The sequence below is a fragment of the Desmodus rotundus genome, chromosome 6 (assembly GCF_022682495.2).
Source record: "Desmodus rotundus isolate HL8 chromosome 6, HLdesRot8A.1, whole genome shotgun sequence".
In the NCBI taxonomy this organism is placed as follows: Eukaryota; Metazoa; Chordata; class Mammalia; order Chiroptera; family Phyllostomidae; genus Desmodus; species Desmodus rotundus.
The window spans coordinates 122,348,012-122,372,771 of NC_071392.1; the positions used below are offsets into that span (position 1 = coordinate 122,348,012).

Consider the following 24,760-nt stretch of genomic DNA (forward strand, 5'->3'; position numbering starts at 1 on the left):
CACTGATCCCCAGAGGGTGGCCCCTGGATGCAGCACTGACGTCCTCTGGGAGCTTGTTAGAAATGCAGAATCTCAGGTCCCCCCCCCTCAGTCCTGCATTTAACAAGGTCCCCAAGTGACTTGCCTGCAGGTAAATTTTGTGCAGCACTGTCCTGGTGAATCATCTGGGGCCCTGGTCGGCATGCCTGGTGTGAATGGGGAAAACGTGAGAGCAGCATATACCTCCTATCATTCACCACAATGAATTTAGTGAGGGAAGTACACCACTCAGATCTAAAATTTTGCCACAGCTGTTTTTCTTGTTTCCTTCCCGTAGACTGGGGGAAACTTTCTTTCCCTACATTATGAAAATAGCAAACTGGCGTCTGGAAGAGTTGGGAGAGGTACTTAGTGTGAGCTGCCACATGGTCAGACAATGCTGTCAACTCAGCTGTCTGGGTGTGGCAGTACTAATTAAAATCTCTGGGCTTCCGTTAGTTTCACCTCTCCCTGGTCCTAATGAGAAGCTAAACTGATTTTAGCTTTCCTGTCATCCTTTATTTGACTTCCTACAAACCTGCTAACAATTGCGCACCTAGAGAATTGAGCAATGCATGGAGAGTAGGAAAGAAAAATCAAAATGCAGAAGAGAAGATAAAGATCTTAGACCTCCATAATAACAAAGAATTAGCTTTATTTTTTTGTTGCTGGTAATTTTCCCCCTGAATTACATATTTTACATCATCATATTAAGGCTAAACCTGATTTTTAAAATTTATTTATTTTTAATTTATTTTTCTGTTGAAAGAATGTAACAAAGGACCCAGATCTCGTTCCATTTACGATACCTTTATGCTTTAATGCACTGGCAAAGAGAGAAGGAATTGTTTAGTTTTACGAGGAAGCCTACCCTTGCCAATTATTCCTTCATTTTCTTTATATCTCGTTTGAACGTTATTTATGACAACATCCCTGTCTCCCAGATCTGCTTGGATTGAGGCCAGTCGATGCCATTTCTCTGTAAGAAGAGTAAAGACATGATAATGGAGCCATGTCCATTAACTCCTTGTTCACTGGGGCACTGTTCTGTAACTTACTTTTCGGAAGCTGCTTAGAATCTCATTTTCAAAGCTCCGGACGTGATGGAGTGAACGTCCTGGGTACAATGCTTCCCGAGCCCCAGCCGAAAACCAGTGGCCCATCCCCCAGAGCTGTGAAGCATTCGTCTCACCTTGCTTGTGTCCCTGTGGAACTCTTCTGCAATTCTGTTATTCTGAGATTACCAGAAATGACTTTTCTCCTCTTTGTTTTTCATCTAAAAATTATGGTTTTGTGACTCTAATGCAAATCTCGGCATTTGTTTCCTTGCCTTTGGATTATCCAGATTGCACCATACTTCCTTTTGAAACGTGAAACTGTTAGGGAAAGCCGAAGATTAAACATGTTATCTGGCAGAGCAGATGCAAAAACAAATGCAGTTTCTTGTTGTCTGTTCTTAACGCTTATTTGCTGCGACTGTTGAGTTAGGGGACTCTGATGCATGCATCTCAGGGCTTGGTGTTCCTGGCTGGTGCTTCTGCTGGGAAGTTCTAGTGAATATCCTGCCGTGGGACACAATTTTAATAGGGTTTCATTGGGAGGATATCACAAACATTTATCACTCTTCTATCTGTGTAGGACTTAGAAAATACTTTGTTTATGATATTAAATATGTTGAAAGGCATACCTTTACATGTTAGAACAGTACTTCTTAAGTTGGAGCCATCAGAATCACCTGGAAGACTTGTTTAAAAAAAAAACAGATTCGTGGGTTCTACCCCAGAGAACCAGATTTGGTAGGACTGGGGTGGGGCCCGAGAATTAGCATTTCTAAGAAGCTCCCAGGTGACAGTGGTGCCATTGGTGCCATTCACAGACCACACACTATGTTCTTGTAAAAAGCACATAAGAATGTTTGGATTCCCCACCCTCCTTTCCCTAACTGTCTCTTCTCTCCCCTTACCTGAATCTCTTCTTCCTCTCACTTTTTAATTCAAATGGATTTGCCCCATCACCTCCATGAGTCCAGGATATTTGCCCCCTGAGCATATCATTAAATCAAAATACTTAATTTTAGTAAGGAAAAGAAGTATAGTGGCCAACCTGGCACATAATTTCAGTGGGTCTAAAAAGGACCTTTTATCCCGCATCCATCATCTTCCATGCTGTTATTTACTGGGAAGGAATGTGCCTCTAAAGAGTTTTTAAAGCGGTGTGTTCTCACCAGAGGGGCAGTGCTTGTCGTTTCCTGGAATAGCGAGCTGTAGGGTTGCATGGCGGCATCGTTTCCTAAACCAGGTGTCGCATGCCTTCACTTGCCTGGCTTTCCATGGTTCACCCCGTGATTTCTCTGCATACCCCATCAACTTTTGTTCTTTATGGTCTCAAGGCCTGTTATTGATATAGCAGTTTTTGCTCTAGCACATGCATGCATGTTGTGAGCCATAACTTCTTAGATGACAGCAGAAGCATGCTTCATTGGGATAAACTGACAAAAACGATATCGATTCCTTTTGAGTGAACACTCAGCTCGGTGGGGAGGTGGGAGGGCCAGAGCAGGCTAGGCCGCAAGTGCGCTAGGAAATTACATCAAACGTTCTGTTGGCCAAAGGCATTCATTCGGTGAAACCCACATTTCAGATTACCATCTCAAAATAAATGAGGAGGGGAAATCCATATGAACTTTTAACAATTGTTTCTTAAATACATTTTCAATAGTGTTTTTCCAAAGTCTGTGCATATATTTGGGTAAAGAGTTGTTGCCAAAGGCCTACCTACTGACCAGGTTTTGCTCACATCTGCTTATCTGCCATTATTCCATTGACGCTCGCTGTATTTATTTGATGGGCGACCAGAGTGGCAGTGTTTTCCGTCCTCTAATGCAGAGTGAACAGGAAAGGAATTTAATGGACCCACTGCCTCCAGGTCTATACCGACAGACAGATGCACACACAGAAACACACACAGCGTTGTAGCTGAGTCAGTCAGTCGTTTGAATCTGTTTCATCATTGCTGTGGAGTTAGGACAGACTGCAGGAACATCGTTGCTCCTGATGCCTTATTAGTACCACGAGGACCTAAGTGCCGATTTAAAAAGCATGACCTCACCATCCGTCTAAGTACCTCAATCATTCGCGCACTGTCTGCCCGGAGAATTTCCTCAGGGCAAACTGATGTCGATTTCGTAGACTTTCTGAGCTACTGACAGTTAAATACAGATTTTCGTATTGTTTATAGCTTCCAGATATCCTTGTGCTGATTAATTTTCATCTTTATTAAAATTGGATCATTTTGATAAATAGTTACTCAAGAAAACAAAGTTTATAGAGTGCCCAAGAAATCTCTTATTGGTGTAGGAAGATATAATGGAAATGAAATGATGTTTACCTGTATTAGCAGATTTTATTATTGTTTTTGTTTTGGCACTTAAAGTAGTATATTATCTATTTGAACTATTTTGGGATTTTCAATTTTTGCTTTCATTTTTCCTTTTCTTTAAAATATTCGTTACTTCACTTTTTTTGTAGACATTTATGCCAATATCTAACCTTCAGTAAGGCTACAAGAAGTTAGTACAGTTGGCATGCACACCCTATTACATGGCCTTCAATTTTTGAAGGAAAAACAAAGTATACTCTGAATTCTGTCTCTCTAGCTCAGTGAGGGGAATCAACCAAGTCCTTCCAAATTTGGAGTTTTTTGAAGTATATTTTAGGGAGAAAGACAGGAAGACAGTGAAATCCTATCTTTGTAACTATAAATGTGATATTACAGATACATCTTGTTTTAGAAATTACAAACTTGAGTAGTGTGTAACGTCGTAAAGGCGAGAAATGTCGGCCTGAATGGAGTTACTTTCTCATCGTAGCATCAACGAGACCCTCGACTGAATGAAATTTTATTCCCGTTTTACGACACTAAAAGGGCAATGCAGATCATTGAGATGTATGAGCCTGATGAAGACTTGAAGCAAAAAGGTAATAAAAGTAGAAAAAAATTTTCTTTATTAAAAGCAATAAGAATATATGCAACTTTTAAAGTCCTCAGATTTTTAGTTAAAGGTATCTTTAAATGCCTTGGAACTCCCTAGAGCCAAGGATTGGTAACTGACTGATTTTTTGTTTGTTTGTTTTTGCTCTAAGTTGGTATAAATTTTACCTTAGATCACAATTTCTCCATCCTGACTGAAAAGTTTAAAATCATGTTATAGTGGGTATTCCCCCGTGTACTTTCTTATGTTACATAATGCTTATATTGCATAATGCTTAACATGTAAAAATGCCAAATCCAATCTCTGTTTGCAATCTCTGAAGCATATTCCATTTCCTATAAAAATTTATACCTTCTTTTTCTCCCTTTTGTTTTGCCAAACCTAGTACATTTCATTCTTCATTTGATGAGCCTCCTCACCCATCATTTGGCCTCTAGTGTGGAAGATAAGTGCAACTGACATGAAATTAAATAGTCAGGAATCAATTTAGAAAGTTGGTGGGGCTTTTAAACCTTCTCAACTTTTTTTAAAAAATTTTTATTGTTATTCAATTACAGTTGTATGCGCCTTCTCAACTTTTAATAAAACGTTGGAAGCAATGTGTGGTCCATGCCAATATGCAACAAAGGAAAGGCTTGGAGAGAAAATTCAAGATCAGTCTCCAGCAGTGGGAAACACCTGCAAATGATGGGAAGGATGAGGCTAATGTAATTGGGCAGTGAATGTCTTGAGATACTTGAGCGGGTGCCTCTGGCCTTGTCTCACTGGAGAGAGTATGGAGATATAGGTTCAAGTTCTGTCTGTCCCACATGCCCATGAGTATCATAGCTGCAGTTTCCACCTCTTAAGAATAGAGGTTCTTTTTATTTTGTATCTCTGTGTATGTAGCTGAAAGATTTATGCATTCTCTGGACCCACATGCAACCTGTTTATATACACTCCTGGCTCACAATGACATGTGACTTCATCCCGATATTTTTCTAAGTCCAATAGAGTTCTCCCTTGTTTGTAGTCCTATATTTACACTCTCTGCTAGGGTCTCAAATACATATCTTCAGCTAGACTGCTTCATTGCTTACCTCTCTTATCAATATTCCGAGCATCGTAATTTATTCTACATTGCATATGATTAAACTGAAAGGGAGATTGGCTCTATAAAAAATTGAGCACTTTGCCATATTTGATTTCTTGTTGCTACCCTGCCACTGTGTCACCTTGAGCAAGAACTATATTCCTGGGCCTCAGTTTCCCTGCTTATAAGATGGTAAGGTTTGTGCAGTCAATCGAGTCGTTTTTTCTCTCCCTACCTTCATTTCCTAAAGTTTGTAAAAGGTTAACACGGGTGTACCAAGCACTGTGCTGGATGCTGGGGATTCAAAACTGAATAAGGCCCTGGCCAGGTATCTCAGTTGGTTAGAGCATCGTCCCCCTATGCCAAGGTTGCAGGTTCGATCCCTGGTCAGAGCATATGCAAGAATCAACCAATGAATGCATCAATAGGTGGAATAACCAATCAATGTTTCCCTCTCTCTCTGTCTCTGTCTGTCTTTCTCTCTTTCTCTCTCACCACCCCCACCCCAAATCAATAAATTAAAAAATTTTTAAATACTGAATAAGGCAGTTGTGATCTGTTGAAGAAGAAAGACTTAGCAGTTCCGTGGCAGTGTGGTAGATGTTATGATACATATATATTGTTGATTATTTCCAAAGTTCTTCCAGGGCCTAAATGTCTATGAGATTATCATTAATACACCTAAAAAGGACAGGTTCACCACTTCATTGATGATGGATATTTTAAAGTCTGTCATTATCAGGTATGGGTAAGAATGTGATGCAAAAGGCATTCATATAAATTTCTGATGGAGGCGTAAACTGGTACAACTATCTTGATGAATATTTTGGCAATAGTACGGTGGAAAATATACCTGTCCTACAACTCAGTCTTTCTACTTCCACGTACAACATGTACCCTAGAGAATTTCTCTGATATTTCCCACTCGGATGTCAGAGTGGCCCAAGTTCAGTCCCCTGGTCTCTGTTCCATTTACACTCCTTAGAAGGGCTCATCCAGACCAGTGGCTTTAAGTTTCTTCTACACACACGACTTCCTAATGAAACTCTCCACTCCTAACCTTTACAGACACGTAGTAGAAACCTCTGTTTGAATGTAGAATGGGCACTTCAAATGTATGTATACATCATGTTGGTTCTTCTCACCCACAGACCTGTTCCTTTCCCAGTTTAGAAATTCATACCATTATTTGCCAGTTCTCCAAGTCCAAACTCCTGGAATCCTCCTCAACGTGTTTTGTGCTTCCATATCAGCTCTAATTCATCAGCAAAATCTGCACCATCTGCACGCAAAATAAATTCCAAATAAATCATTTCTCATCATCTCCACTTTTACCAGACCTGCTGAGCCTACATCACCTCTCCCTGGACAATACCAGTTGACTTCTAACTAATCTCCTTTCTACTCAAATGCCTTACAATTTGTGCTCCAGGCAGTGGCCAGAGTAAACCTTTCAAAACCAAATCTGATCATGTTATTTTACCCTTCAAAATCCTCCAAAGGCTTTTCAGCACATGTAGGATAAAATCCAAAGTACTGAGAGAAGACTAAAGCCCAAGTGATGTAGCCTTTAGCTGCCTCTCCAGCCTCATGTCCATCAACTTTGCCCTTTGTCATACATTCCTACATCTGTGTACTTGCTAATTTTTCTGCCTGGAATGGGGTTCCCCCAGGTGTGCGTGTGGCTTGCTCCCCATGTGTAAAAATGACCTCAAAACAGGGTTTTTTTTGGGGGGGGGGTACATATCTAACACAGCATCTTGATCATTCTTGATCACTTTCATTGCGTGCTTTCTATTTCCTTCTAGCACTTTCTTGACATTATATAATACTTATATTTATTTGTTAATTTATTTGTTCTCTCGCCCATACTATATGAGTTTCATGGAGGCAGGGCTTGTCTTTTTCTTCTGTCACTGCATCTGTCCTAGTGCCTCGGGAAGTACTTGCTCTTAGAATAAATATCTGTGCCCAAGAGACAGAGGCACACATTTTTTTGTGGTGTTTTTAATTATAATTAGAAATTACCTATATATTCACCAACAGAAAAATGGACAATAAATTGTGGTATATTTATATATGGACTACTATACATTCTACTGTACATACTATTTATTATTCAGTCAAAAATAAATGAATAAGAGCTACTCATATTAACTTGATGAGTCCCAAGAAAATACACAATGAAACTAGCAAGTTGCAAACGCAAAGAGTGGGATTATCTTTTATACATTTTTAAATATTTAAAACTACTTAATGTTTGGATGAATGCATATGTAGTGAAGTCGCAAAACCACTTGGGAACGTTAAACACTAACACTAGGGTAGTGCTTGTCCACACTGGAGTAAGAAGATGGGATTGTGTGGAATTGAGGGTGGGGCACACAGGGCCCTGCAGAGGCATCCGTGGTCACGAATTCCCTTAGAAAATGTGGAGCAAGAAAGGTCAAATGTTGCGATCTGATAAAGCTGTGGTGTACGTCCATGCCTACATATTCTGCTATCATCTGTACTTTTCTGTAAGCTTGAAACCAGTTTAGAACTTGTGAATGCTGACATAGAAACAAAAAAGCTGAAGCTGTCAGTGGCCGATAGGACAGGAGGTGCAGGAACATTGAATGCCTCTCCTGCAGTTACCGTGGGTCCTGTCCCCAAGCTGAAGGGAACAGTGGTTCCTGGGGCCACATTTCTATGACGATTGTAAACTCTTCTCACCAGTCTTATACCCTGCCTTTTAGATAAAATGGGGAAATTGGATTAATTCCAGAGAGTCTACTAACCTCTTTTCCAATCTGGCGAGAACAATAATTCCTCATGGTTGAATGTATTCCTTTTCTTAAGAGTTGATTGGAGAAAGAGCAAGAGAGAGAGATCAATTTGTTGTTCCATTTATTGATGTCTTCACTGACTGATTCTTATATGTGCCCTGACTGGGGATCGAACCTGCAACCTTGGCATATCGGATGATGTTCTAACCAAGTGAGCAACCCGGCTCACTTTCCATTTCAGTTTTTTAAGAGTGCCTCTTATACATGGGCTCATTTACCATTCCTGACAGTCCTGGGAAACCAGTGTTGCCAGCACTCACCCCCTCCCCCTACCCCATTGGACAGAAGAGGAAGATGAGACCCAGGAGCATAAGGAGTGAGTGGCAGAGGCAAGGTCCCCTGGACCCCTCTGGTCACCACAGCTCCTGGTGCTGTGCTTCTGAACTCAGGGAACTGTGGGCTCTGCCATCATGGACATGCAAGCAGAATGCTACCTCTTTGTTGAATGCATTGGATTACTTATATTGTGCAACTATGTTATTTTGTTCAAGTTTTGTATAATGAAAGTTCTTGGGAAAGAGACAATGGAGTTTTTACCCCTCCTGGTTAAGCTGCTTCAGCTTCCGTGAATAAGACAGGAGATGTATATCTAACAAAGCCACAAGTCTGCTAAGATGTTCTTCTTTCCCCCAGGCCTTATATCAAGTGATGGATTTTGCAGATATCTGATGTCAGATGAAAATGCACCCGTCTTCCTAGATCGTTTAGAACTTTACCAAGAAATGGACCATCCTCTGGCTCACTACTTCATCAGTTCTTCCCACAACACCTATCTCACTGGCCGACAATTCGGCGGGAAATCTTCAGTAGAAATGTATAAACAGGTTCTCCTGGCTGGGTGCAGGTCAGAAACTCAAGACAGCTGTTACATATATATATGGCTGTTATATATATATGGAGCACTTCTGCTCTTCTCTAAAACAACGAAGTAGTACTCAAAGTGAAGTGAACATTGGTCTTTCTCTTAAATGGACTGTGGTGCTCATTTAACCTTGAGAAAGGAACGGCCACATCTGTTCCTCAAAGGCCTGGAGTCCTTCTGTGGGTCAAAAGCTATTTTCTACTGTAAATTTAAAATATCCTTTAAAAATTATAAAAAAATGCATATTTTAGGAAGTAATGATGTTCCCTGTTGGTCACAGGCACTTGCAAATTTAGCTTGAATGTTACGTTTCTAAAATTTTATTCTTTGAGAATAAAGGTTACGGAAAATTGTTTTTCTTTGACAGGAGTTGGTAAATATTTGAGGCTTAAAATATGACAAAAAGGCTAAAAGTGAAAAATAAGAAATGCATTTACATTCTGATTTTTTCTTGGTTATCAGTAACCTATATCTTATTTTCTTAACCTGCCATCTTTTGACTATGGAAATATTTGTAAAGAAATTAACAACATCAGTATCTGTGTCTCGTAATACTTGAATATGAACTGCTGACATAACGAGGCTATTTTCTTTTATGGCTACAAGGAACATCATCCCACCTAACAAAATTTTTAAATTATTCTTTAACATCATCTAAAACGCAGCCTATTTTCAAATTTCCCCAATTCTCCCAAATTTATTTTATAGTAGTTTTTGCACAACTAGAATTTCATCCAGAACTACAGTGGTTCTTGTGTCTTTGAAGTGTCTTTTAACCTCTGAGTCCGTTTTTGGTAATACCAAACTCATAAAGAGAATAATGTGATTTTAACCTGCATATGCTGTGAAATAACCTCATTTCATTCATTCCATTTTCCACTTCTATAAGAAAACTACTTATTTTGGTGTCTTCTTTTAATTTCAACATACACTGTTTTGTTGGGAGGGTCCGATAGTGTGGTTTCGCTCTGTTCCTAGATGTGTGGAACTCGACTGTTGGGATGGGAAGGGCGAAGACCAGGAACCGATAATAACTCACGGGAAAGCGATGTGCACAGATATCCTCTTCAAGGTGAGTTTTAAAATCACATAGCCGTAGCCCTTCCTATCTCTTACGGAAACAGGTGGTGTGGAGAAAACATATGATTTGCTTTCTCAAGCATTTCACCTTCATATTTTTTTTCTTCCAGTTTTGAGGAGAAACAAGGAAAATGTTTTCTCTACTTAGCGTCTCCTTTATGCTACTTTCCTGCTTTCAAATGCGGGCGCTGCTATAAAATGCAGTTTCTCTGGCAGAGTCTTCATGGCTCTGCTTTCTTCAAGTAGTCTTTAATTGTTCCTGCTCTCTCTTTTTTTCTTTGCTTGCTTATTTTGCATTATTTCTGAGGGTCTTCAAAGTGGCATAACAAGATAAATGTAATACAGAAAATGAAACATAGGGTTGGCCAAAAAGTTCATTTTTGGTTTTTCCGTACGATGTCTCTAGTAGTGCTTAGTTGTCTTTAACTTAATTTAAAACAGTTTTGTTAGATTGTATTGTGACAGCTTTCAAATCAGTATGCATTTTTTAAAAAATCAAAATTGATCAGTTTTTGTGCAGCCATTTTAATATTGAAGATGGAAGAAAATAAACAACCTTTTTGACCTGTTAGGCTTTATTATTTCAGGAAAGGTAAAAACACAGCTGAAATGCAAAAAAAAGATGTGTGCAGGGTATGGGGAAGGTGCTGTGACTGAGGGAATGTGTCAGACAGTGGTTTCTGAAGTTTCTTGGTACTACTGACATTTTGGCCAAATAACTCTTTGCTGTGGGGCTGTCCTATGCGTTGGAACATGTTTAGCAGCTCCCCTGGCCTCTACCCACTAAAAGCCAATAGTGGGAGGTAGCCAACATACTCAAATTATCCAAATCAATAAAGATGTTGGTGAAAAGGAAATATGTGTCTTTTATTTTAGGTAAAAAACTAAACGGACTTTTTGGCCAACCCAATAGATTACTTACTAACAGTGCCTGTACGGGTAAGAAAATAAGATAGTGAGATCAGTTCATGAATTCTCATCAAGAAGTTCTATAAACTGTCAAACGATACCACACATTGGGCTCCAAACGTTCTACACTTCAGTGCAAGGAGAAAAACATGATGATTCACAGGATTTATAAAGTGCAGACAGAGCAGCTGGTCCAGAGCCACACAGTTATTCCTGGTACAGACACCAGAGGGAGGAGTTCTTCCTTGAGGGTCCTCACGGAGGGAAACGTACAGTTTTACAAATAGGCGTCTCAGTGATGGCCGTTTGGTGATCTCTGTGTGCAGTTTAAAGGTGGGTTTCTTAGAACGTTCCTCAATATGTTACAACAGTATCCTCCCAAAAGATGAGTCAATAGTGAAACTCCGTGGTTGGCCGGTATGTAGTACTTGGGGCTCTGTCAGTTCGGCATAACTCGGAGTAGTTATTGCAACGTCTAGAGCAGTGGCTCTCAATTCTGCTCGCGTGTGGCAAATCGCCAGAGGCGATTTCTACCCATAACACTCCAAACGCTTCTTTTCTGTTAGCCGAGATGTTGGTGAGTTTTGAGTAGCAATGAATTGAACATCATGCTCCCTGAGAAGTACCAAGAGCATATCCAGGTGTGAAGCCACGGCTCTGCACGGCCAGGCAAACTGACAGGAAGGTCGGGGTCCTCTTTAAGAATTAAGGAGCCTAGTAAGGAGCTTAGCTGCAAAGAAGGCCCTTCCCCCTCAGCTTGGAGGTGAGCAAAAGCGAACCCATAAGTAAAGCCAAGATTTTCCTCAAGGTGTAATTCTTTTGTCAGCTCAAGTGGACAATCAAGGTCACAGACATTCGCCTGGGAAGAATCTCTAAGCAAGAATAACTAAAGGACCACCTTCGCCATAGATTGCTCAATAAAATACCCAAGATTATTTAACCTAGGGCATTTTCACTTCAAATGGACTTCCCTGGATAACTTATTAAGTATTTTCCCAGTTAACTGAAGGAGGGGACTTGCCCTGTGGTTAACAAAGTTGTGGACTTTTTATCAAATATGATCTATGGTTGTAGCAGCATTGGTTGGTAGCCATGCTTTCTCAAGCTAAGCAGAGTGAGGCCAGCCATCTGTCATGAGAGATCGTGGCAGGGACATGTTCAGCTCATTCAAAAGTAGTTTCCAGTGACCAAGGTCTCAGTTCAGAGAGGGGCCTCTAGAGCACCTCCCTGTTTCACCTCGCATGCTGTTTAACTGGGGAGAACCTTTTCCCTGCCTCCCCCACCCCCGCCATTTCACCAGGCTAACACAAAACAAGGGATATTGTAAATGTCACATCAGTTCCCTGGAGTCTTCATCCAGTTAATGAAATGTAGCCAGACTGATTCCCAGATGCAGAGAAAAGTCAAAGAAGGCTTCCAGCAGTCCATCAGTTTTTGCCAACATGTTCCTCCCCGAGGCGGAGGAGCAGAATAGCCGTCTCTTGTGAAAGCCACTGTGCTGGAAGCTCACCCGCTCAGCCAGAAGGTGAACTCTGAATCTGTCTTAGGCAGATTATTGAACAAGGAACTAGTCTGACATGTAGGTGAAGTGGCTTGTCAGTTAATAGTAGCACAATTTTGGAGAAGTAAAGGTAGCTATGAAAAAAATTATTATTAACCATTAACTGCACCTGTGTTTATCTGCAGGGAATTCAGCTTGTACAGGTATCAAGGTAAATGGGTTCTCCAGATCAGAATTGCCAGAATTGACTTTCTGAAAAACTCAAATTTGTGGTCTCTGATTGGTTTCAGGGGCTGCTTTTTTTCTTTTCTTTTCTCTCTCATTAACACTCTTTTATCTTTAAAGGATGTTATTCAAGCCATCAAGGAAACTGCATTTGTCACATCTGAATATCCTGTAATTCTCTCCTTTGAAAATCACTGCAGGTATAATAATTCATCCCACTCCAAGTCTCTAAGGGTTATTTCCTAATGCCATTCTCCACACCTGCTCTGTATCTTTTTAAATAACCAAATAGTGTGTTTGGTCTTATGCAACACGCAGTCAGTCTTATGCAAAAAAAAAAAAATCAAAACAAACAAAAAACACCAGTCCACTACTGCTCCCTACCACCCAAAAGAAATAAAACCTAAGGCATCTTAAGAAGTTTTAGAAATGCTTTCTTTAAACAAAAGGGCAGAGCAGGACACCTTGCCCAAAGTTACATTGAGTTGGAAGACTTGGCAATATATTTGAAATCAGACCTTGTGAACTTGACATTTTGTATTCTGTTTTCCAGCTCTTAGAGTGGGGGCGGAATCTACTTTTTTAAAAGACACTGGTTAGTTTGTGTTATGTAACAATACATCTTGTATTAACATCAAGAGGACAGTCATGCCTTTTGTAGAGTGGGAGTTTTGGGTTTTTTATCGCCTAGGAATGAGTGTTTCTTCTTAGATGTTTAATGGATGTTTGAATTTACAAATGCCAGTTCTTTCTTTCCAGCAAATATCAACAGTACAAGATGTCCAAATATTGCGAAGATCTATTTGGGGATCTCCTGTTGAAACAAGCACTCGAATCCCATCCAGTATGTATTTTTAGCTAACCACATTGCTAACATGAATGGATTTGTTTTGAAATTCATCTCTAAAGGGTCAAGTAGTGCTGGAGGACTAATGCTAAGCATCTTCATATCTATTTAAATTTGTTGGTACAGAAAGCTTTCATCATGCTTACATGTAGAGAGAGACGTAAAATATACATTTGCTTCAATGTAATTTAAATTTGGGGGTCTTTCAGTTTCTGATATCTGTCTCCTAACATTTCGTAAAGTGCCCACTGGCCAAGGGTCTAGACTCAGTGGGTGTTCTCAGCTCTAGTTACATGTGCACCCACGGAGCCCATTGCTACAGTAAGTTCACAAACTGAAGTCATAGGAGCCTGAAGTTCAATTTTTCGACTCCAAAGTAAATACTTGGGCAATGTTATATGTACATTTTCTTGAGTTTCATTCTTTTACCTGCTAATTCCTTCATCAAGCAAAGAATTGTTAGCCTGTGGACCATCACTAGGTTTTGCAGGGTCTGTGAACTCCTTTTAATTGCATACAATATTTTTTACACAAACATTCTAGACAGTTCATGATATTTTTACAAAGATCCCAAACCCCAAGTGGTTAAGATCTCTGTCACTGATCTTACAAGCAGCAAGACAGCTAACAGGATTAAAATATAAAACAATGTACAGTAATAAAATCTTCCCCCACTATTGACAGGCAGCTGGTGAGCCCAAACATGGTAGCATGAGGTGGCAGTTGAACATTACAATGACTGATGTGAAGGAAGATGCTTCATGTTACCTGTGAACACATTGAGTAGTTGAACAGTGAATGAGCTTTTTCAAAGTGATCTATGGGAGCTAAAAAAAAAAAAAAAAAAAAAAAGGAGACAAGCATATTTGCATCCCTTGAACCCACCCCCAGCTTCTCTTGTTTACTGAAGCCATAGCTGCAGGCACCCTGTCTTGTCCACAGATCACGTGTTTCTCGCTGTACTGGGCTGACTTTCAGCTGACAGCCAGCACCTGCAGCTTTCTCCCCTCTTCCCACCTCCACCCGCCTCCTGCCCCCAGCCTCTGAGGAGACCTCTGGTCACTGGACCCTGCTGTGGCCATGGGTGAAAGACAGACCAGAAGTGCCAGAAATGAACACCCCCAGCCCATGCTCCCTCACTCTTCAGGAGGATAACTCTGAGCACATGTTTCCCACTGTCCTCCAGGTTCCCCAGCAGGATCCTTCCGCACTTGCCTGTAGTGATAACTTTCCTGATAACCTGCCCTCAACTGGCTGCCCGTCTTCTTTTGATCATTTTCTTACTCTTCTTGGAGTTTCCAGGGCAGCCTCCCAAACAAACTGCCTGTACCTTAATCCTTGTCTCAGACTGTTCAAGGGGAGCCCACCAAGAAACACCCCTGATAGTTTATCTCATTTTGGTTCACCTAGGCCCTCTATCTTATTTTATTTTGCCATTGGGCTAAGGTGCTAGGTTTTGTGGAAAGACCACTGTGTTCTTTGTGAAGTGATACGCACATATGTGAAAAGTGTTATTAGAAATTTAAGTGATGTAGATGGGAACAGGACCTGCTCCCTAAACTGAAGAGCTGCCAATCACGGGATATGGCGGGGAGTGGGGATGCACAGGACACCAATGTAAAAACATATCTAAAAAAGAAGGTGGCCTATACTGGGTTGAATATTTATTGGAGGTATCTGGTTCAAGAGATTGCTAGGGAGTAGACCAGTTTACAACAGGCCTCCAAAGGAAGCATAATTTCAGTCAAGTGTTTCATTTGAGACAACATAGACATAGGAATACATTTTTAACAAGTAGTATAAAAATTAGTTTTGAAAATAAATGGATACCTGGAAGAGTGGATGGGTTATGGGTTGGTGGGTGGGTGGATATATAGATGGATGGATGGGGGAATGGGAAATGAATGGCTAGAATTCATCATTGAATGACAATGTATGTCACAGATCTATGAATTATAGGTAATGGAAGGGAGGGACACTTCCCTTGCAGATGTAAATTTAAGGAAATGAAACCATAGTAGTGGCCAGATTTCAGTAGTTAATACCATTCCCTTCTTGTTTCCTTATTGAACCCACAAAACCACAGTCCCAAGTGTTGAGGTTGGAGCAGACTGAGCAGACAGGCTTAGTGTGCTTCCCAACACTTGGTGGGGGTGAGGAAGGGGTCGGGAAACTTGCAGTTGGGAAAGCCAGTTCTGACCTGATCTGGCACAGTGATTCTTTGTACTTTACCAGATATTTATTTAAAAGGGGCAAAGCCAGAGGTTGGACAAGAGCTCCTCCCCCGGCACCACCCCAGGTCAGACACAGCTCCACTGGGAAATGTGGAACAGCTCTGCTACCCTAGAGGCTGTGTGGACGTCGAGTTTGCCTCAGTAGTCTAAAGCAAAGTTGTATACAGTGGGCTTCTTTGGGTTGGAGAAGGAAATCATAAAACTGTGCTGACTGCCATCTAGTGGATGTGGCTGGTATAACTCACGGGCCTCCATGCTCTTTCTGGGCTGTGAATGAGAACGGAGAACCACAGCCCCTGGTTAATTCAGCCTTTTCTGTTTCTCTCTAGCTCGAACCAGGCAGGCCGTTGCCATCCCCCAATGACCTCAAAAGAAAAATACTCATCAAAAATAAACGACTGAAACCTGAGGTTGAACAAAGTAAGTCAAATGCAAGCATCTGTGATGGAAGCATACAGACGCCGTTTCAACAATTCAGCTGTCTAGAATGCAGTGTATTTTAACACTGACGATTTGGGGGGAAGAGGTGTAGTGGTGATGCTACACATGCTTTTCAGAGCAAAATTGCCATATTCCCTTTTAAGTGTCCTTTCTACATAAGTTTGTTTCTGCAGTGGGAAAAGTATATTCCTGTAACAGAATTTGGAAGGGTCCCAAGGAGAAATGAAGAGGCACTTTAGAATTCATCAAACTATAAGGAACTAGCACTTTATCATTTTATATAATCTAAACTCCTCTCAAAAAGTTTCCCTTGTGGCTCGCTCATGGGATCCATACCTACCTAGAGATCCTAGGTAAGCGGGAAAGTGCGTGTGTACACATACAGAGAGATGACTGGTATTCTACCCGGATATCTCCCCCCTGTGTTTTCCTGGAACCTTTTCTTTGAAAATATTTTCTTTCAGCAAATTCAGTAAATTAGTAGCATCAACTATTGTATGACTGCATTGTGTTTTTCCCCTGGGTATTCCAAATTAAAATTTTTAATTATATTAATTACAGTTTACTTTTCTAATGATGTGATTGGAAAATGAAGACAACAATAAAGTATTAGAAGCTAACAAAATAGCACTAAATTATATTACACATAGATACATATACGACATACATAAATTTTAACAAAACTGGGACCCTATTAAATGTACTAATTTTTAAAATTATTTTTAATTCAACCACTTACATATGTTTACATTCAGTAGAATATGAGTCTACATACTAACTTTAATGTGTGAAAGACAGTACAAAATTTATTGTGGAATATGGAATAATTAATGAGTCCCAAGTTGATGGATTTTCATTTTGTGAAAACATCAATGATAATGAACATATCTAAATGTTCATTTTGTACATTTTTACAGCCTTCTCCTTGGAATCAATTGATACAATTAGAATTGGTAGGTCAAAGCACATACACATTTTATACTGTGAGGTATCTTACTATATTGTCTTTCAGAAAAGTTGTATGAATTTACTCTGTCACTATAATATGTGAGACTGTTTGTTTCCCAGTATCCTTAATGCTGGCTATTGGCCATTTTTATAGTATGTGTGCCCAATAATGGAAGAATGATACTTTAATTTTTATTTGTATGTCTTTGATAACTAGTTTATCAGTATTAATAATTTACCCATTTTTATTTTGAAAATGATTTATCTTTATCTTACTGACTTATAAGGGATTTACTATACATTGACATAATAACCCTAGTTTATAGCAGTTGCAAATACACTTTTTCCTGAAGTTTTGTCAGTCTTCAGTGAGCATGTTGCTTTTCTGTCACTTCACCTGAATTGTCCTCCAATTATGGGCTTTTGTTATCAAGACTTATAATAGGGGTTTAAATAAGAAGCCACATTAAAACTGGTAGGAGGAATAGAGATGCCCAATAAGCTGGTCCCATACCCACATGTGGCAGATAAAAATCTAGAGGGGTATCTCAGCTGTGGAGGTCCTCCCTGAGGAGCAAGGGGTCCCAGCCCCACACCAGGCCACCCAGCCCAGGGTTCCAGTGCTGGGAAGAGAAGTCCTTATAACTCTGGCTGTAAAAACTAGTAGGGATTGAGACTGAGGGAAACAGGGCTTCTGGAGTTTCAGGCAATTCCTCTTAAAACGGCCCACACATAGACTTACCCAGACTCACTTCCTCTAAGCTCCAGCACTGGGCAGCAGCTTAAAGGCACCACTGACAAATGGGGAGGAACTTATTATTTGGCATCAGGGCAAGTGCTGGAGGAGGAACAGCTTTCTCCCAGACAGAAGTGCTGGCAGAGGCCACTATTCCTTTGATGAGCCCTCCCACACAAAGCCAGCAGGAGGCCATATCTAAGTCTCTATCAACCTGTTCACACTATTTGCCCCACCTCGGTGTTCTCTGAGGGCCCCCCACCAAACTTGCAGACCCACCCAAGCTGTTTCCAGTGGCTTTTGCGTGTGAATGGCCTGCCTTAGTTCATGCTTCCGAGTTTCCTAAAATCTCTCAAGCAGCATCTGGCCTCAGCATGCCTCATACCTCTGAGTGGCCCCATGCCTGGCACTAGTAGCAGCCAGCTATGGTTCACACCTTGGCTTCGCCTGGGAACTTCTAAGCCCAATGCAAGTAACAGCCATCTGCAGATCACTTTGTAACTCATGCTGGGTGACCCCAGGCAGAACACAGGTGGCAGCTGACCTTGGCCTGTACCTCCCAGGAGGCCACAGAGCCAGTGCGCTGAATGGACAGCTTTAGACCTGTTGAAGCATCACCACCCAATCATCTTCACAAGTGACACACTCGAGGGGTAGACTCAAAGGGCACCAGAGCCCTGCTGAAGTAAGTCCTGCTCTATGGGGTGGGCTGCTGCACAGCTGATCCTCCACAGTGGTCGGAGGTCAGTGTTTGGTGGTTGCAGCTGATAGACCTGGGGTATGTCCTTCCCATTGATGTGCCAGTAGAAATCAAGGCTCAGCTACAAAAGGAGGATGTACACAGCCCACATGGTAAGTGGAGGGGAGTTTCACCTCAAGTGTTCAGCTTCAGTGATATGGGAGCCTGTGCCACTGGACCCAACAGAATACCTACTACGTTAGGCCACACTGCTAAGCCTGGAAGACATAGCAGCTCTACCTAATACATAAAAACAAAGACAGCGAAGCTGCCAACATGAGGAGACAAAGAAACATGGCCCAGAGACTAATAGAACGATTCAAAGGATCAATAAGTCCAGGAGCTGGTTCTTTGAAAAGTTAAACTGAAAGGCCATTAACCAGACTCATCAAGAAAAAAAGAGAGAGAGTACCCAAATAAAGAAAATCAGAAACAGAAGAGGAGAAATTACAACCGATATCACAGAAATACAAAAGATTGTAAGAAATTACTACGAACAACTATATGCCAAGAAATTTGACAACCTGGGTGAAATGGAAAAATTACTAGAAACATAATCTTCCAAAACTGAATCAAGAAGAAGCAGAGAGCCTGAATAAACCAATAACAACTAGTGAAATTGAAGCAGTGATCAAAAAACTTTTGGCACACAAAAGCCCTGGACCAGATGGCTTCACAGGCAGAATTTACCAACCATTTAGGGAAGAGCTAACTCCTCTCCTTCTCAAACTATTTCAAAAAAAATTCATGAGGAGGGAAGACTCCTAAACTGTTTATATGAGGCCAGTATTATCCTAATTATAAAACCAGGTAAAGACACAACAGAGAAAGAGAACTACAGGCCAGTATCTCTGATCAACATAGATGCAAAAATCCTCAACAAAATATTGGCAAACCAGATCCAGCAATACATTAAGAAGATTATATACCACAATCAAGTGGGATTCATCCCAGGGGTGCAAGGATGGTACAATATTCACAAATCAATAAAAATAATACATCATATGAACAAAATGAAAGAAAAATCACATGATCATATCAATAGATGCTGAGAAGGCATTAATAAAATCCAGCACACATTTATGATAAAAACACTCAGCAAAGTGGGACTTGAGGGAGCATACCTCAATCTAATAAAGGGCATATACAAGAAACCTACAGCCAACATCACACTCAATGGGCAAAGACTAAAAGCTTTCCCCTAAGATCAGGAACAAGAAAAGGGTGTCCACTTTAACCACTTTTATTCAACATAGTATTGGAAGTTCTAGCCACAGGGATCAGACAAGAAAGAGAAATAAAAGCCATCCAAACTGGAAAGGAGAGAGTAAAACTGTCATCATTTGCAGATGATAGTGTACATAGAAACCTTATTGGATCCACCAAAAAACTACTCAACCTAATAAATGAATTTGGCAAAATGGCAGGATACACAGTCAATATTCAGAAATCAAAGGCATTTTTATACACCAACAATGAAATATCAGAAATAGAAACTAGGAACAAAATCCCATTTACTATAGCAACAAGAAAAATAAAATACCTAGGATTAAACTCAACCAAGGAGGTAGAAAACCTGTACTCAGAAAACTACACAACACTGAAGAAAGAAATTAAGGAATACACAAATAAATGGAAGCATATACCGTGTTCATGGATTGGAAGAATTAACATAATCAGAATGTCCATACTAGCCAAAGCAACCTATAGATTCAATGCAATCCCTATTAAAATACCAATGACATATTTCATAGATTTAGAACAAATATTTCAAAAATTTATATGGAACCAAAATGACCCCAAAAAGCCTTGGCAATTTTGAGAAAGAAGAACAAAGTAGGAGGGAATCACAATATCTGATATCAAACTATATTATAAGGCTACTGTATAATCAAAGCAGTCTGGTACTGACGTAAGAACTGACACATAGACCAATGGAACAGAACAGAGAGCCCAGAAATAAACCCAAGTCTCTACAGTCAATTAGTATTTGACAAAGGGGGCAGCAGCATAAAATGGAGTAAAAATAGCCTCTTCATCAAATGGTGCTGGGAGAACTGGACAGCTACATGCAAAAAAAGTGAAACTCATTCACCAACTTATACCATACACTAGAATAAACTCAAAATGGATAAAAGAGTTAAATATAAGCTGTGACATCATAAAAGTCCTGGAGGAAAACATAGGCAGTAAAATTTCATATATCACACACAGCAATATTTTTGCTGATAAACCCTCTAGGGTAAGGGAAATAAAGGAAAGATAAATGGGACTACATCGAATTTAAAAGCTTCTGCATGGCTAAAGAAAACATCAAAATGAAAAGGGAACCAAACATATCAGAAAACATATTTGCCAATGATGCCTCAAATAATGGTTTAATATCCAAAATATATAAAGAACTTATATGACTAAACACCAGGAAGACAAACAATCCAATTAAAAAATGGGCAAAGGACCTGAACAGACACTTCTCCAAGGAGGACATTCAGAGGTCGCAAAACCATGTGAAAGGATGCTCAATATCACTAGCCGTCAGAGAGATGCAAATTAAAACCACAATGAGATACCAACTCACATCTGTCAGAATGGCCATCATTAACAAATCAATAAACAAGTGCTGGTGAGGTATGGAGAAAAGGGAACCCTAGTGCACTGTTAGTGGAAATGCAGACACTGTGGAAAACAGTATGGAATTTCCTCAAAAAACTAAAAGTGGAACTGCCTTTTGATTCAGTGATTTCACTGCTGGTGTTATACCTTAAGCATCCTGAAACACCAATTCAAAAGAACCTATGCACCCCTAATGTTCATAGCAGCATTATTTACAATAGCCAAGTGCTAGAAACAGCCTAAGTGCCCAATGGTAAATGAATGAATCAAAAAACTGTGCTACATTTACACAATGGAATACTACACAGCAGAAAGAAAGAAGGAATTCCTATCATTCATACAGCATGGATGGAACTGGGGAGCATTATGCTAAGTGAAATAAGCCAGGCAGCAAAATATCATACAATCTCACCTATAAGAGGAACCTAATGAACAAAACAAACAAACAAGCAAAACAGAACTAGAGGCATGGAAACAAGGAACAGACTGACAGTGACCAGAGGTCAAGGGGGGGGCAGCATAAGGGAAGAAAGGAGGGGAAGGGTCTAGTCAAGAAACAGGTATAAATGACCCATGGACATGGACAACAGGGTGGGGGTTAACTGTGGGAGTGGTATGTGAGTGGGGCAGGAAAGAGCATCGGGAAAATTGGGACAACTGTAATAAAACAATAAAAAAGAAAAAGAAAGAAACATGGTCCAAATGAAAGAACAGAGCAAAACTACTGAAAAAGACCTAAACAAAATGGAGATAAGGAACCCATCAGATGCAGAGTTCAAAATGTTGGTTATCAGGATGCTCCAGAACTCACTGAGTACTTCAACAGCATAAAAAAGACCTAGGCAGAAATGAAGGCTACATTATGTGAAATAAAGAAAAATCTACAGGGAACCAAGAGTGGGTGGGATGAAGCTGAGAATCAAATCAACAATTTGGAATACAAGGAAGAAAAAGCATTCGATCAGAACAACAAGAAGAAAAAAGAATTTTAAAAAAATGAGGATAAGTTAAGTAGCCTCCAGAACATCTCTAAACATATGAACATTCAAATCATAAAGGTGCCAGAAGGAGAAGAGGAAGAACAAGAAATTGATAACTTATTTGAAAAAATGATGAAGGGAAACATCCCTAATATGGTGAAGGAGATAGACATACATGTCCAGGAAGAGAAGAGAGTCCCAAACAAGTTGAATCCAAAGAGGCCCGCACCATGACACATCATAATTAAAATCCCAGAGCTTAAAAACAAAGAGAGAATCTTAAAAACAGCAAGAGAAAAGCAGTTATTTACCTACAAGGGAGCTCCACTAAGACTATCAGCTGATTTCTCGAAAGAAACTTTGCAGGCCAGAAGGGATTGGCAAGAAATATTCAAAGTGATGAAAAGCAAGGACCTACAACCTAGATTACTCTCTCCAGCAAATCTATCATTTAGAATAGAAGGGCAGATAAAGAGCTTCCCAGACAAGAAAAAGCTAAAGGAGTTCATTACCACAAAACCAGTATTATATGAAATGTTAGAGTCTCCTTTAAGAAGGAAAAAAAAGATTAAAATTATGAACAATAAAATACATATCCTGCAACAATTGAATCTAAAAAACACAGTAACCCTGGCTGGTTTGGCTCAGTGAATTGAGTGCTGGCCTGTGAACCGAAAGGTTGCCGGTTCAATTCCCAGTCAGGGCACATACCTCAGTTGTAGGTCAGGTCCCCAGCTGGGGGCCTATGAGAGGCAACTGATCAATGTATCTCTTGCTCATTGATGTTTCTTTCCCTCTATTTCTCCTCCCCTTCCCCTCTCTCTAAAAATAAATTTAAAAAATCTTTAAAAACTGTAAAAAATAAAAGTAAAAAACAAAATAAACAAGCAAAACAGAAACAGACTCATAGATAGAACATTTGGATGATGGCCTAATGCAGTGGGTTTGGGGGAATGGATGAAAAAGGTGAAAGGATTAAGAAGTACAAATGGTTGTTACAGAATAGTCATGGGGATGTAAAGTACAGCACAGGGAATGTAGTCAATACTCTAATGATGTGTAATGTCAGATGGGTGGGAGATTCATCAGGATGATCGCTCTGTAAGTTATGTAATGTCTAACCACTGGGGTCTACACCTGATACTAACATAATGTATATCAACTGTAATTGAAAAGTAAAAATGATTTTAAAATGCAAAAAAAAATCAAATAAATAAATAAAATGTTTGACCTAAGAAGTCTCCCAAAGGAGCTAAGGAACAATCTACCATGGGGAAGGAAGGGGCCAGAATTTCATAGAATTTTAGCTGGAGTAGGGGAGGGGATTACCAGCCAAAATTCAGCTAGTTTAGGGACTAGTTGGTCAGAAAAGCTTTTTGGAAGAAGAGGGAATTATTGTTGCAAATTGGCCTCTACTGTTTGGACAATCTAGATTTACCAAAATGGATAGGAAGAACAACTTCAGGCTGAGTAGACATAGAGGGGGCCCATGAAAAATCTCAGAACTTCAGGGTCTCTTACATTGATTAATCTCTCTAAGCTTTAATGTCTTTTGTAACATGGGGGTGGATAACAGTGGTTTACAAAGTATTTCTGACAATGAAATCACTTAATTGTACATAATTGTTCAATAAACAATAGCTACTTTTTAAAAAAGACTTCAACCCTCCACTGAGCACCCCTCTCAAACCTCTGACCAGAAATCTGGGCATTCACCCGTGTTTCAGTAGTTCTTCATCATGTGTAGATAATGTGATCGTTGCATGTTTCTTAAGGTCACCCACCAGGACTGGGTGACACAGCGGCCTTAGGAACATAGCCCTTCGGAGCCCAGACAATACATTTTCTTTCCCATTTTATTTCCTTCTTAGCATGGATCTTAAAGCCCAGGTTTTATAAATGACTTAACATATGTCACCTTCTCCTTCTAGAGCAGCTCGAAGCTTTGAAAAGCATGATGGAAGCTGGAGAATCCACTGCTCCAGTTAACATCTTAGAGGATTACAATGAGGAGGAAACAGAAAATGGTAAGTTTTTTTTTTTATTTTCATGCCACAAAAATACATTTTAAAATAAAAAATTTGTCTTAGTGGACCCTTTTATGTAATGTAATGTTTTAATTCTTAATAGTCAGGTGTGTATTGAGGCACCAAACTTAATCTTTTAGTATTTTTTGGTGTTTTTCCAAAGAGTATTACTTTCAGTTTTCCTGGGCCCAAGAGTTTAGTGACTTGGTTATCTCCTTCCTATAGAGCAGTCAGCTGTTCAGCAGAGATTCACAGCCAGCGACTCCTTGAAGCACTTCTATAGAAGGCAGGGGTTGGAGTAAAAGGAATATTTTGCAGTCCCTTCCTATAAACAAAAACGTGAACTTTGGTGGTGTTACTGATGATAGCAGTAAGACGAGCTAAACGGAAAGGAACTTCAGTAAAGACCCTCAAGGAATTGATTGATTTGTATACACACACAAAATGAATTGGAAACTCAAAGCCAGTAGTAAAATTTTAAGTTCAAGCTCATTCAAATAACCAGCTTGCTAGATTTATATAGATAGATAATTTTAACAAAGGCAGCCTTGTTTAAAATATGTGAATATTTGCTATTAGCTTCAGTTTTGCTCTGGCCATATAGCCACAACCATAATTTTTTTTTTATTTTAAAAAGGTCTTTTGAGAGGTTTGTAATGTTTTTAGAAAGTTATTTGCTGGTTATGTCCCATGAGAATTGTATAACAAA

General features: G+C 39.9%; 1 protein-coding gene across 24 annotated transcripts in view; it reads left to right on the forward strand.

Moving 5' to 3' along the window:
- The window catches only part of PLCB4 (phospholipase C beta 4), a 397,020-nt gene that overhangs the window by 303,165 nt on the left and 69,095 nt on the right, over positions 1-24,760 (forward strand). For all 24 annotated transcript variants that reach the window (XM_053926118.1, XM_053926124.1, XM_053926125.1 and 21 more), the window contains 7 exons: positions 3,887-3,995; positions 8,543-8,753; positions 9,750-9,843; positions 12,607-12,686; positions 13,246-13,330; positions 15,897-15,987; positions 23,956-24,051. In XM_053926118.1, coding sequence (XP_053782093.1) covers positions 3,887-3,995; positions 8,543-8,753; positions 9,750-9,843; positions 12,607-12,686; positions 13,246-13,330; positions 15,897-15,987; positions 23,956-24,051 — 766 coding nt within the window. The remainder of the gene's footprint in view (positions 1-3,886; positions 3,996-8,542; positions 8,754-9,749; positions 9,844-12,606; positions 12,687-13,245; positions 13,331-15,896; positions 15,988-23,955; positions 24,052-24,760) is intronic.